Source organism: Coregonus lavaretus (genome assembly GCF_964263955.1).
Source record: "Coregonus lavaretus genome assembly, chromosome: 19".
In the NCBI taxonomy this organism is placed as follows: Eukaryota; Metazoa; Chordata; class Actinopteri; order Salmoniformes; family Salmonidae; genus Coregonus; species Coregonus lavaretus.
Genome location: NC_140006.1, coordinates 35,132,919 through 35,146,512, shown reverse-complemented (window position 1 = coordinate 35,146,512; position 13,594 = coordinate 35,132,919). Strand labels below are relative to the sequence as shown.

At 46.0% G+C, this 13,594-nt stretch overlaps 1 protein-coding gene across 1 annotated transcript; it reads left to right on the top strand.

The window, feature by feature from the left end:
* The first annotated feature begins 468 nt into the window (after positions 1 to 468).
* Positions 469 to 7,399, top strand: ptgs2a (prostaglandin-endoperoxide synthase 2a). Its single transcript, XM_084183840.1, has 9 exons — positions 469 to 613; positions 836 to 952; positions 1,075 to 1,218; positions 1,443 to 1,586; positions 1,840 to 2,021; positions 2,155 to 2,485; positions 2,750 to 3,036; positions 3,309 to 3,456; positions 5,839 to 7,399. Exons 1-9 carry the CDS (start codon positions 553 to 555, stop codon positions 6,246 to 6,248), a joined length of 1,824 nt encoding a protein of 607 aa, XP_084039966.1. The 5' UTR covers positions 469 to 552; the 3' UTR covers positions 6,249 to 7,399.
* Positions 7,400 to 13,594: the final 6,195 nt, after the last annotated feature.

Below are 13,594 nucleotides of genomic sequence, written 5' to 3'. Positions count from 1 at the left end.
TGGCTGTGTGTTTCGGGTCGTTTCCATGGCTGTGTGTTTCGGGTCGTTGTCATGCTGTGTTTCGGGTCGTTGTCATGCTGTGTTTCGGGTCGTTGCCATGGCTGTGTGTTTCGGGTCGTTGTCATGCTGTGTTTCGGGTCGTTGCCATGGCTGTGTGTTTCGGGTCGTTGTCATGCTGGAAGACTACGATCAAAAACATTTGCATCTGACTGGAAGTGTTCCGAAACTTTTTCCTGTTTTTCCCGTTTTTTATTTTGCCTCCAGCACCTTCACTAATAGATTTTGGATGTGCGGTAGCTTCTTCCTGTTATCACTCTTCCATTAGGAAGATGATTGGTCAAATGTTTCCGCTCCTGTCTGGTCCTGTCTGGTTCTGGCGGGTTCCGCTGAAATTAGGAGTGTAATAGTTTGCGTAAGAGCTTGGAATGGGCGTCGTACATAAATATGGAGCGGGCATCTATGAATTTCAGAATCACTGTCACCAGGTGTGAGCAGTAGTCGGCTGGAACTTGACATTTTACACCGGATTGCGATTCAATAGAATCTTTCGGAATGAATAAAGTAATCTGCGTTATTTTGCTCTCTACGGTGTGGATCTATTTCTGCGAAGGAGGTGAGTATATTTATTTTGATACTCTTATAAATATATTCTTTTGTGAAAATATTGTATTTGGCTTATTAATAATAGTTTATAATTATACTTTTACATACGTTTTTTTCGATTTATATGAATTGATTTGATAAATATTCGAATGTTTGTTATGGAAAATAATAGATGAGTGGATACAATAATATAACTTTGTATAGCCTTCTAAATGTTGCAATATCTTTTCAGTGGACCCTTGCTGTGCACAACCATGTGAAAATAGGGGCTTCTGTAATTCAAAAGGCTTCGACGACTATGAGTGTGAATGCACAAGAACTGGATATTATGGAAAGAACTGCACAACTCGTAAGTTTTTTTTTTTTTTAGGACATCTAATACAAATTCCATCGATATTATGTATATCATTATTCACAAGGAGTATTCGATATTGTTATTATAAATATGTCCCACTTCTCTCCACTCTGCAGCTGAATTCCTAACATGGATAAAGATATCATTGAAACCAGCTCCGAACACTGTGCACTACTTCCTTACACACTACAAAGGAGTGTGGAATGTCATCAACAAGATCACTTTTGTGAGAAATGCTATCATGAGCTATGTCTTGACATGTAGGTTGAAATAATATCACATTTTTGATAGTTCATGAATGAAAGACAGTTGAGTCCATTTATTATTTGGATATACCTGTATGATATTTACTGATATGGGAAGGATGGAGATAAATAAATTAAGGAAATATGAGTAAGTCTTACATTAAATGTAACAGATTACATCATTAGCTCAGCTTCTGAACAAATTAGATAATGTTGCTCTTTGCCTCTCTATTTAATAGCCCGCTCACATTTGGTGGACAGCCCACCGACTTACAATGCTGATTATGGCTACAAGAGCTGGGAGGCTTACTCCAACCTGTCTTACTATACACGGACCCTTCCTCCATTGCCAAAGGGCTGTCCTACACCTATGGGAACTGCAGGTGAGTGAGCTCCCGCCTAACCAGTCTTTTGGAATTCCTTATCTGAGACCATGGAAGCCTTAGAAATTCACTTCAGACCGGTTTCTAAAACATTCCCACCAGTCAAAAGTCACAGCCTTCTAAAGTTTCCAAGACGAGACTGAACAATATGGCAGTTGAATGAACATATTAAAACTGTCGTTAGTAACCGAATAAAGATTTTGTTGAGGTAGGACCCCAAGTATTTTGCTAACATCGCTCCTTCTCCTCATAGGAAGAGCCGTGCTTCCAGATGCCAAGCTTGTGGTGGAGAAGGTTATGTTGAGGAAGCGGTTCATTCCGGATCCTCAGGGTTCCAATCTCATGTTCGCCTTCTTCGCCCAGCACTTCAGCCACCAGTTCTTCAAATCAGACTTCAAGAAAGGACCAGCTTTCACCAAAGCCTTGGGTCATGGCGTAAGTCTAATTTACAATACATGACAAATAGTGGCTCTGTCACATGAAAATATGTTCCCATTGTGTGTCATAGTTGACTTTATCTTAGGCTTGGAGTGTATGATTGGACTCACTCTTTACCTCTGTGTTTCAGGTGGACTTACACCATGTCTATGGAGACACTCTGGAGAGACAGCACAAGCTGAGGCAGTTCAAGGATGGCAAACTGAAGTATCAGGTTGTGAATGGCGAGGTCTACCCCCCATTGGTAAGGGAGGTTGGGGTAGAGATGCACTATCCACCCCTCGTGCCCGAGGAGCACCGCTTCGCTGTGGGCCACGAGCATTTTGGCCTGGTCCCCGGCCTCATGATGTATGCCACCATCTGGCTGAGAGAGCACAACCGCGTCTGTGACGTCATGAGGCAGGAGCATCCCGAATGGGACGACGAACGGATTTTCCAGACCACACGCCTCATCCTAATTGGTGAGTTACCAGTAATAAAACTGGACACGACTACTGTGTATACTGTACTGTCTTAGACCCTTCAGGTCCTTATGATGGGAATCATATATGATCAAAGTGAGGCAATGTTTGAGAGTGTTTTATAAACCGTACAATGCATACAAATTAAGACAGCTCTGTGTAAAACAGATCAAAAAACTAAATTTGGTGGGTGTCAGGTATTTATAGAGCAATATCTCACCAATCTTATCTCATCCATTCCCTTCCTTCCTTCCTTCTTTGCAGGCGAGACCATAAAGATCGTGATCGAGGACTACGTCCAGCACCTGAGCGGCTACCACTTCCAACTCAAGTTCGACCCGGAGCTCCTGTTCAACCAGCGCTTCCAGTACCAGAACCGTATCGCAGCTGAGTTCAATACCCTGTACCACTGGCACCCACTGATGCCTGACACCTTCAACATCGAGGGCCGCGTCTACACCTACCCCCAGTTTGTCTTCAACAACTCCCTGGTCACAGAGCACGGCATCAACAACCTGGTGGAGTCCTTCACCAAGCAGATCGCTGGAAGGGTGGGTTGTCTAGTGTACATTGGGGTCCTATGGGGAGTAGTGGGAATGGGGGGGGGGGGGGGGGGGACGACGACACACACTCGATGCTGGAACATCCTTACAGCAATAGTATTTAATTGAGGCCTAAGTGACAACTGTTTTGTCACAAGTAAACGGGAATCTCAGTATAAATCCAATGTCAAATGTTAGGCATGGTAGTCCTTTCTAAGTGAACAATTCCCCAACTCCTGATACAGCTCCACCAATTAATCTTGATACCTCTTGGTTCCCAGGTGGCTGGTGGGCGTAACCTGCCTCCTGCAGTAGTGGGCGTGGCAGCTAAGGCCCTGGAGCACAGCAGAGACATGCGTTACCAGTCCCTCAACGCCTACAGGAAACGCTTCAACATGAGGGCCTACTCCTCGTTCGAGGACCTCACAGGTGAGAAACAACATAGTGTGAGACACACATAATCTTAAAGGGATAGTTCGGGATTTTGGCATTGAAGCCCTGTATCTATTTCCCCAGAGTCACATGAACGAATCTGTGGATACCATTTTCCAGAGACATAAAAATGGTATCCATGAGTTCATCTGACTCTGGGAAAATAGATAAAGGCCTTAATTGCCAAAATCCTGAACTATCCCTTTAATATTGCTATTTATTTATCCTCAATCTAACTAGGTGAAAGGTTTAATTTAGTAAGCACAGGTGCATGGCAACTGAAGTAGTCCCTGGATAAAGCGATAGGATTGGTTCAGTCAGGCCCAGCTGTTTTGTTATTGGCATGGTTACCACCTCCATGACAGCTGCTGATATAGAGGGTGGGCAGGGAGTGGCTGTTGCCTATTATACCCTGAAGGTGTATTATTAAAGTCTGCACATGTAATCTTCAATGTATAATTACATACACATTTATACTCTCACATGAGATTCACACAAGGTTCCAGTGTATGTTGTCTATACTTGCGTCATTGAGTTCCTATAAAGACCAAAACACAGACTTGTCATAGCATGCACCTTCCCACTGGGCACACACAGGTTGAATCAAAGTTTCAATGAAATTACGTTGAACCAACGTGGAATAGATGTTGAATTGACGTCTGTGCCCAGTGGGTTGTTCGTTTACTTTTCTTTTGTGAGTGGAGGATTTAATAGACGTGTGTGACTAGTAATGACTTATATACAGTGAGGGAAAAAAGTATTTGATCCCCTGCTGATTTTGTACGTTTGCCCACTGACAAAGAAATGATCAGTCTATAATTTTAATGGTAGGTTTATTTGAACAGTGAGAGACAGAATAACAACAACAAAATCCAGAAAAACGCATGTCAAAAATGTTATAAATTGAGGAAATCTCAGGAGGGATTTTGTCCCACTCCTCTTTGCAGATCTTCTCCAAGTCATTAAGGTTTCGAGGCTGACGTTTGGCAACTCGAACCTTCAGCTCCCTCCACAGATTTTCTATGGGATTAAGGTCTGGAGACTGGCTAGGCCACTCCAGGACCTTAATGTGCCTCTTCTTGAGCCACTCCTTTGTTGCCTTGGCCGTGTGTTTTCGGTCATTGTCATGCTGGAATATCCATCCACGACCCATTTTCAATGCACTGGCTGAGGGAAGGAGGTTCTCACCCAAGATTTGATGGTACATGGCCCTGTCCATTGTCCCTTTGATGCAGTGAAGTTGTCCTGTCCCCTTAGCAGAAAAACACCCCCAAAGTATAATGTTTCCACCTCCATGTTTGACGGTGGGGATGGTGTTCTTGGGGTCATAGGCAGCATTCCTCCTCCTCCAAACATGGCGAGTTGAGTTGATGCCAAAGAGCTCAATTTTGGTCTCATCTGACCACAATACTTTCACCCAGTTCTCCTCTGAATCATTCAGATGTTCATTGGCAAACTTCAGACGGGCATGTATATGTGCTTTCTTGAGCAGGGGGATCTTGCGGGCGCTGCAGGATTTCAGTCCTTCACAGCGTAGTGTGTTACCAATTGTTTCCTTGGTGACTATGGTCCCAGCTGCCTTGAGATCATTGACAAGATCCTCCCGTGTAGTTCTGGGCTGATTCCTCACCATTCTCATGATCATTGCAACTCTACGAGGTGAGATTTTGCATGGAGCCCCAGGCCGAGGGAGATTGACAGTTCATTTGTGTTTCTTCCATTTGCGAATAATCGCACCAACTGTTGTCACCTTCTCACCAAGCTGCTTGGCGATGGTCTTGTAGCCCATTCCAGCCTTGTGTAGGTCTACAATCTTGTCCCTTACATCCTTGGAGAGCTCTTTGGTCTTGGCCATGGTGGAGAGTTTGGAATCTGATTGATTGATTGCTTCTGTGGACAGGCGTCTTTTATACAGGTACCAAGCTGAGATTAGGAGCACTCCCTTTAAGAGTGTTCTCCTAATCTCAACTCGTTACCTGTATAAAAGACACCTGGGAGCCAGAAATCTTTCTGATTGAGAGGGGGTCAAATACTTATTTCCCTCATTAAAATGCAAATCAATTTATAACATTTTTGACATGCATTTTTCTGGATTTCTTTGTTGTTATTCTGTCTCTCACTGTTCAAATAAATCTACCATTAAAATTATAGACTGATACTTTCTTTGTCAGTGGTCAAACATACAAAATCAGCAGGGGATCAAATACTTTTTTCCCTCACTGTATACGCTAGATGACTGATAGTGCCAATATGGCCGACTGGTGGCTTCAAAGCCTTACAATGGCCAATACATAGCATCAGCAATCCAGGGTTTATATACACAATTGGTGACTAGCAGGCTAGATTTATTAACCCTTCGTTGTTCTGTGGGTGTTGCAGGAGAGACAGAGCTGGCGGCAGAGCTGGAGAGTCTATATGGGGAAGTGGATGCTGTGGAGCTGTACCCAGGCCTTCTGGTGGAGCGCCCCAGACCTAACTCTGTCTTCGGGGAGACTATGATCGAAATGGGCTCCCCCTACTCCCTGAAAGGTCTCCTGGGAAACCCCATTTGCTCGCCGGAATACTGGATGCCCAGCACGTTCGGAGGGAGTGCGGGATTTGACATCGTCAACACTGCTTCATTGAAGAGGCTGGTGTGCAGCAATGTCAAGGGTCCTTGTCCCATGGTGTCTTTTCAAGTGCCAGATATTTTTAGAGTGTTTGAGCACGCGTCAGCCAACGCAAGCGAGACACACCCGAGTGACGTGAACCCAGGTGTTCTGCTGAAAGAAAGGAATTCAGAGCTTTAAAAGAACTAAAGCAATAGGTTTTATTCAAATACACTTAGCACTGTCTAGTGTTCTAAAGTTGCTCTCATTTTAGGTTGTTTTGCTTTATTTAAGATTTTGTTGTGATATTTGTGAGCAAAAATGCTGGATTTTGCTGCAGCCATTATGACATTTAGCACAGCAATATGCAATGATTTTGTCCAATTTGTTGCGAAACTGCGCTGACGAGGGAGCACATTTATTGACGTTTGGCTTGATTGAACCATATTATGCGGTAAATGTGCAGTGATTAGTTGAAATTGCCAGCCCTCTTTTTGTACTGCAGTGATGGGTAATTTGTACGCGATAATATTTCGATGATTTGACTGTTTTATGCGGAACTGTGTGGTGATTGGTCAAATTTGCTAGTCCTTGCATAATATGCAGGGAATTGTTGATTTAAAATATTATAATTTGCCATCACGGAATCCTCAAGGGACTTATTTAGTTATTTATTGTTGATTAATTTATGTATTTAATATTTATTACTGTATTGTTGATTATTGAGTTGTGATTAAGTTATTTAGTCATGATTATGTTTTTAAATATGAAAACCTGTTACTAATGTGTAATGCTTAACATGAACAAAAGTAAGTTAGTTTTCTCTGTATACACTGTGAAACCTGAAGGAGTTACATTGGGCGGCAGGTTGCTTAGCGGTTAAGAGCGTTGGGCCAGTAACCGAAAGGTCGCTGGTTCGAGTCCCTGAGCTAGCAAGGTGGAAAAATCTGTCGTTCTTCTGCCCTTGAGCAAGGCAGTTAACCCCCAACAACAACTTCTCGCCGTTGATGTGGATGTCGATTAAGGCAGCCCCCCGCACCTCTCTGATTCAGAGGGGTTGGGTTAAATGCGGAAGACATTTCAGTTTAATGCATTCAGTTGTGCAACTGTACTAGGTATCCCCTTGCTTGAAGCAAAGACCTATCAGAAATACTTGTATGTTGTTTAGTCTCTGTCTAGAACTTGAACTACTGCATGGAAAATCAGCTGGGGTGTATTTGTCAGTCTTTTTTTTTTTGGTCAAATATAATGTTATTGCAAATGGATGAAGTGAATATTTGTGAGACTGTATTATGACAGAGTGACATGAATGAATGCAAATGAATCACACTAATAAAATTATTGATAAATTGATTGTCTTTTAATGTTTTATTAAGTGCCATACCATTTTTATTGGAATGTAAATTGTGACTTTTACAACAACAAAGTGGACACCCTGCCCCTGTTTTTGGTAAACAGCTGAGGGATGGGGCTGGAGAAATATGACCACTCTTAAATTCATAGACAGAGCTATGCATGCAAGGACTGACCACCCATGAGTTCAAAATTATAGTTTTAACCAGTGTTTGTTTACAATTACATTCTTAAACAATGGAACAAATAAACCCACTTACAGTATATTTCGGGTTTTGATGAGGTATGGCAATTGAACTAAGCTTATGAGGAATTTATAAGTTATATTCTTCAAGAAACAATTGGTACATATCATTAATAAAAAATTCAAAAAATTGACGTAGGAAACACAGATTGCCCCTTTAACATGGTTGCATATAAAACATCATTCATCCATCTGCCCGTGAATAAAACACAAGTTAAATTCCAATCTTACTGATTTGACATTGCATTTATTATAGTGCTTTATTTATTAAGAGCCATTAGTCTTTCTGGGCTAATATTCTTGGGATTGTAGACACAACACTATACAATAAAAAGCAATACAATAGAAAAAAATCAACATTGTAATGAGTGGATTTACCCCACATCATACATACAGACTCATCTCATACCCAGATTACTCTAATGAAACTAGTTAGAAGGATGCTGTTGCTTAATAGATGTAGAAGGGAACAGAGAACATAATTTTTCACTTTAATGTAGTCTGTCATTCTTACTCATTTCAAACATTAATTTACTCATACAGGGATTGACATTAAAGTCTGAAAGGCATTTGCCCATCTGACAAGTCAGGAGTATTTTTTTGGTTGGCTGAAGATCATGATCGCTTGTCCAAAAATGTAAAATGCTTTTTACAGGCAGAAGTGCCATATATTGCCTGGCGTTCAGCTATACATAGGGGAGGAATCAGAAAGATCCGTACTGGATCAGTACTGGCTCAACTTGCATGATTGCCATAAATTGTCTGTCTTTCACTTAAACAATTGGGAGGAACCAGAAAGATATGTTTTAGGTTACTGGAATTCTTTGCAGTTTGGCTGTTTTAACTATAATTGTTTTTATCACCGGCCAAATGGGGCAATTTCAGAGCAGGCTCAAATGCTCAGTTGACTTGTGTCACGATCGTCTACCAATGAGGAGGACCAAGGCGCAGCGTTGAAAGCGAACATATTTATTAAATTGGAATGATCACACGATCAAAACAACAGGCGATAACGTGATGTCTACGGTTATACACAAACCAAAATAGAACAAAATCCCACAAACCCGAATGAAAAACAGACAGTTTAAATATGGCTCCCAATCAGAGACAACCAACGAACAGCTGACACTCGTTGCCTCTGATTGGGAGTCACTAAGGCAAACACAGAAAACAACAAACCAGAACCCCCAACATAGAAACACACCACATAGAACAAACACACCCTGGCTCAACAACTAGAGTCCCATTGCCAGGGTGTGACAACTTGCCCCAGCCAATAGGGCAACCCTTAATGTCAATCCCTGCTTACACCAGTATCTCCTAATGCAACTTAGGTTCTAGCTTATGAAGTTTTGGCTCAGCCACTGAGACTGGGTGCCAACAGTTGGACAAAGGAAATGAATACACAGCCATATGCCAAGTTAAATAGTGTGAGCAGCCAGGATGGAAAATGGGAACAATCCAAATCCATTAGCAACAAGGACTTCACTATAATCGTGAGAATTTTATATGGGAATATATTGGCATTTTATTTAATTTGTATTACTATGATATTGGTCAAATGCAGGTAAAGGTTTTGCGGATTTTTTTGCTATGTAATGGTATGAAACCAAGTCTATCAATCATGATAGGTCTATTTATGTCACAGATTTAGCCGAGGCTGCTCCTCCTCCTTGCTCGGGCAGGCTTCGGCGTTCGTCGTCCCCGGAGTACTAGCTGCCACCGATCTAGGTTTCAGCAATCATCTAGATTGGTCTGCTTTGTGTACACCTGTTTCCCATTAGTGTTGATGGTTTCCCTTTATAACCCCTGTCTGTCATTCGTTTGTTGTGTGTGATTGTTCTCCGTTTGTTTTCGGCAGGACTGTGTATTGCGATTATTGTTCCTCCCTGTTTTGGAGGTTTTGTTGTTTTGTACTTTTCATTACGCTTATTAGTAAAGTACATCTGCCAGTCTCTCGGTGTCCTGCGCTTGACTTTGTTCACCGCATACACGTTTATCCTGACAGAATCACACACCTCACATGGAGTCAGCAGGAGCGGCGGTGCCAGCTGGATCAGTGGAGGAACGCGTTGAACAACAAGCGGCCATGATTCAGGCTCTCGGCACCGCCATGGAACGGGTGGTGAGCACTATGGAGCGATGGGAAAGAGGGGGTCTGCCTACACCTCCTCCTACGATACCATCACCATCGGCATTACCCATCGCTTCTCCTCCGGGGTCCAGTGGGATTCGGCTCTCGCTCCCGAGGGCTTATGATGGCACAGCTGCCGGGTGTCAGGATTTCCTGCTCCAGGTTGAACTCTACCTGGCAACCATCCACCCGGTGCCCTCGGGATACGAGAGCGTGTCCGCCCTCATCTCCTATCTGTCCGGCAAGGCGCTGGAGTGGGCCAACGCCGAGTGGGGGGGACTAGACGCCGCTAATGTCAACTATGCGGAGTTCACGCGCTGCTTCAGGGCAGTTTTCGATCATCCACCAGAGGGTAAGGCGGCGGGTGAGCGTCTATTCCACCTCAGGCAGGGGAGAAGGAGTGCACAGGAGTTCGCGCTGGACTTCCGGACGCTGGCTGCCAACACGGGATGGAATGAGAGGGCCCTCATCGACCACTACCGATGTAGCCTGAGGGAGGACGTGCGTCGGGAATTGGCCTGCAGGGACACCAACCTCAGCTTCGACTAACTGGTGGACATGTCTATTCGCCTGGATACCCTGTTGGCTACCCACGGACGTCCAGATTCAGGGCCGTCCATTCCATCCCCCAGCACTTCCGAGCCGACCCCTATGGAGCTCGGAGGTGCTGGTGCTAGGGAGACCAGGAGAGTGGCCAGGAGGGAGGCCGTCCCCTGCACCAACTGTGGCCGCAGAGGACACACTGCTGGTCGGTGCTGGGGAGGGTCTCCTGGGATTCGAGGCAGTAGGCAGCGCACTGATGAGTCATTCCAGGTGAGTAGGCACCCAACTCACCCAGAGCTCTCTGGTGCGCATATGTGTATTACTGTTATGTTTCCCGAGGTCTCTCCTCATTCCCAGCATAAGGCGCTAGTAGATTCAGGCGCAGCTGGGAATTTTATAGATCGCCAGATCACCTATAAGTTAGGGATTCCTATTGTACCCTTTGATGTGCCCTTCCCCATCCATGCCCTAGATAGCCGTCCTTTGGGGTCAGGATTGACTAGGGAAGTCACAGCACCTCTCAAGATGAAAACGCAGGAGGGCCATGAGGAGTTAATTAGTCTGTATTTGATGGATTCTCCTGCGTTTCCCGTGGTGTTGGGACTCCCCTGGTTAATGTCACATGACCCCAACATTTCATGGCAGCAGAGGGCTCTCAAGGGATGGTCTGATCAGTGTTTCGGGCGGTGTGTAGGTGTTTCCGTAGGGGCAACGACGGTGGAAAGTCCGAACCAAGGTCCCCCCATGCACATTCCACCTGAATATGCCGATTTGGCGCTCGCCTTCAGTAAAAAGAAGGCGACTCAATTACCACCTCATCGACAGGGGGATTGTGCGATAGACCTCCAAGTAGGCGCTGCGCTTCCTCGTAGTCATGTGTATCCTCTGTCTCAGGAGGAGACGGCGGCTATGGAGACATATGTCGCCGAATCTCTGGGACAGGGATACATACGGCCATCCACTTCCCCTGTGTCATCGAGTTTCTTTTTTGTGAAGAAGAAGGATGGGGGTTTACGCCCGTGTATTGATTACCGTGGTCTCAATCAGATCACAATCAAGTACAGCTATCCTCTCCCTCTGAGTCATTACACGGGGCGCGATTCTTCACAAAATTGGACCTCAGGAGCGCGTACAACCTGGTGCGCATTAGGGAGGGAGATGAGTGGAAGACAGCATTTAGTACAACCTCGGGTCACTATGAGTACCTTGTCATGCCATACGGTTTAATGAATGCTCCTTCAGTATTCCAATCGTTTGTGGACAAGATTTTCCGGGACTTGCATGGACAGGGTGTAGTGGTGTATATTGATGACATTCTAATATACTCGAGCATGTGTCCCTGGTGCGTCGGGTGCTTGGTAGACTGTTGGAGCATGACCTGTATGTGAAGGCAGAGAAGTGTCTGTTCTTCCAGGAGTCCATCTCCTTCCTGGGGCATCGGTTGTCCGCGTCAGGGGTGGAGATGGAGATTAACCGCGTTTCAGCCGTGCGTAATTGGCAGACTCCCACCACGGTGAAGGAAGTGCAGCGGTTCTTGGGTTTTGCCAATTACTACCGGAGGTTTATCCGGGGCTTTGGACAGGTAGCAGCTCCCATCACCTCCCTGCTAAAGGGGGGTCCGGTGCGTCTGCAGTGGTCGGCTGAGGCGGATAGGGCGTTTAGACATCTGAAGGACCTGTTTACCTCGGCTCCGGTGCTGGCACATCCGGATCCCTCTTTGGCGTTCCAAGTTGAGGTGGATGTGTCTGAGGCTTTGATTGGTGCTGTACTATCTCAGCGCTCGGGTACGCCACCAAAACTCCGCCCCTGTGCCTTCTTCTCTAAGAAGCTCAGTCCGGCGGAGCGTAATTATGACATGGGGGACAGGGAGCTGTTGGCTGTAGTCCAAGCCCTGAAGGTGTGGAGACATTGGCTTGAGGGGGCTAACCACCCTTTTCTCATTTTGACTGACCATCGTAACCTGGAGTACATCCGGGCAGCGAGGAGGCTAAACCCTCGCCAGGCAAGGTGGGCCATGTTCTTTACCAGATTTGTATTTAAACTCACCTATAGACCAGGGTCACATAACACTAAAGGCGGACGCCCTGTCCCGACTGTATGACACAGAGGAGAGGTCCATTGAGCCCACTCCCATACTTCCGGAGTCTTGTCTGGTGGCACCGGTGGTGTGGGAGGTTGATGCGGACATCGAGCGGGCGTTACGTACCGATCCTACTCCCCCACAATGTCCAGAGGATCGGAAGTACGTGCCGCTCGAGGTTCGTGATCAATTGATCTATTGGGCTCACACGTCACCCTCCTCTGGTCATCCTGGTATTGGTCGGACGGTGCACTGCCTTAGTGGGAAGTACTGGTGGCCCACTTTAGCTAAGGACGTGCGGGTTTATGTTTCCTCCTGCTCGGTGTGCGCCCAGTGTAAGGCGCCTAGACACCTGCCCAGAGGGAAATTACAACCCCTACCGTTCCACAACGGCCGTGGTCTCACCTATCGGTGGATTTTGTCACGGACCTTCCCCCCTCCCAGGGGAACACTACGATCTTGCCATCTCATTCCTATGCCAGGTCTCCCTACAGCCCTACAAACTGCTGACGCCCTGTTTACACACGTCTTCCGGCACTACGGGGTGCCTGAGGATATAGTGTCTGATCGGGGTCCCCAGTTCACCTCTAGGGTCTGGAAGGCGTTTATGGAACGTCTGGGGGTCTCGATTAGCCTTACCTCAGGTTTTCACCCCGAGAGTAATGGGCAGGTGGAAAGAGTTAACCAGGATGTGGGTAGGTTTCTGAGGTCCTATTGCCAGGACCGGCAGGGGGAGTGGTCGGTATATATCCCCTGGGCGGAGATAGCTCAGAACTCACTCCGTCACTCCTCCACTAACCTTACGCCTTTTCAGTGTGTGCTGGGTAATCAGCCGGTTCTGGCACCTTGGCATCAGAGCCAGATCGAAGCCCCTGCGGTGGACGAGTGGTTTCGGCGCTCGGAGGAGACATGGAACGCTGCGCATGTCCATCTGCAACGGGCCATCAGGCGGCAGAAGGCGAGCGCCGATCGCCACCGTAGTGAGGCTCCCGTGTATGCACCGGGAGATCGGGTCTGGCTCTCGACCCGAAACCTGCCCCTTCGCCTGCCCTGCCATTTAATGTCCTGAGGAGATTGAACGAGGTATGCTATAGATTACAACTGACAATTAATTACCGCATTAACCCCTCGTTCCATGTGTCTCTCCTCAGGCCGGTGGTAGCTGGTCCACTCCAGGAGAGTGAGGTACGAGA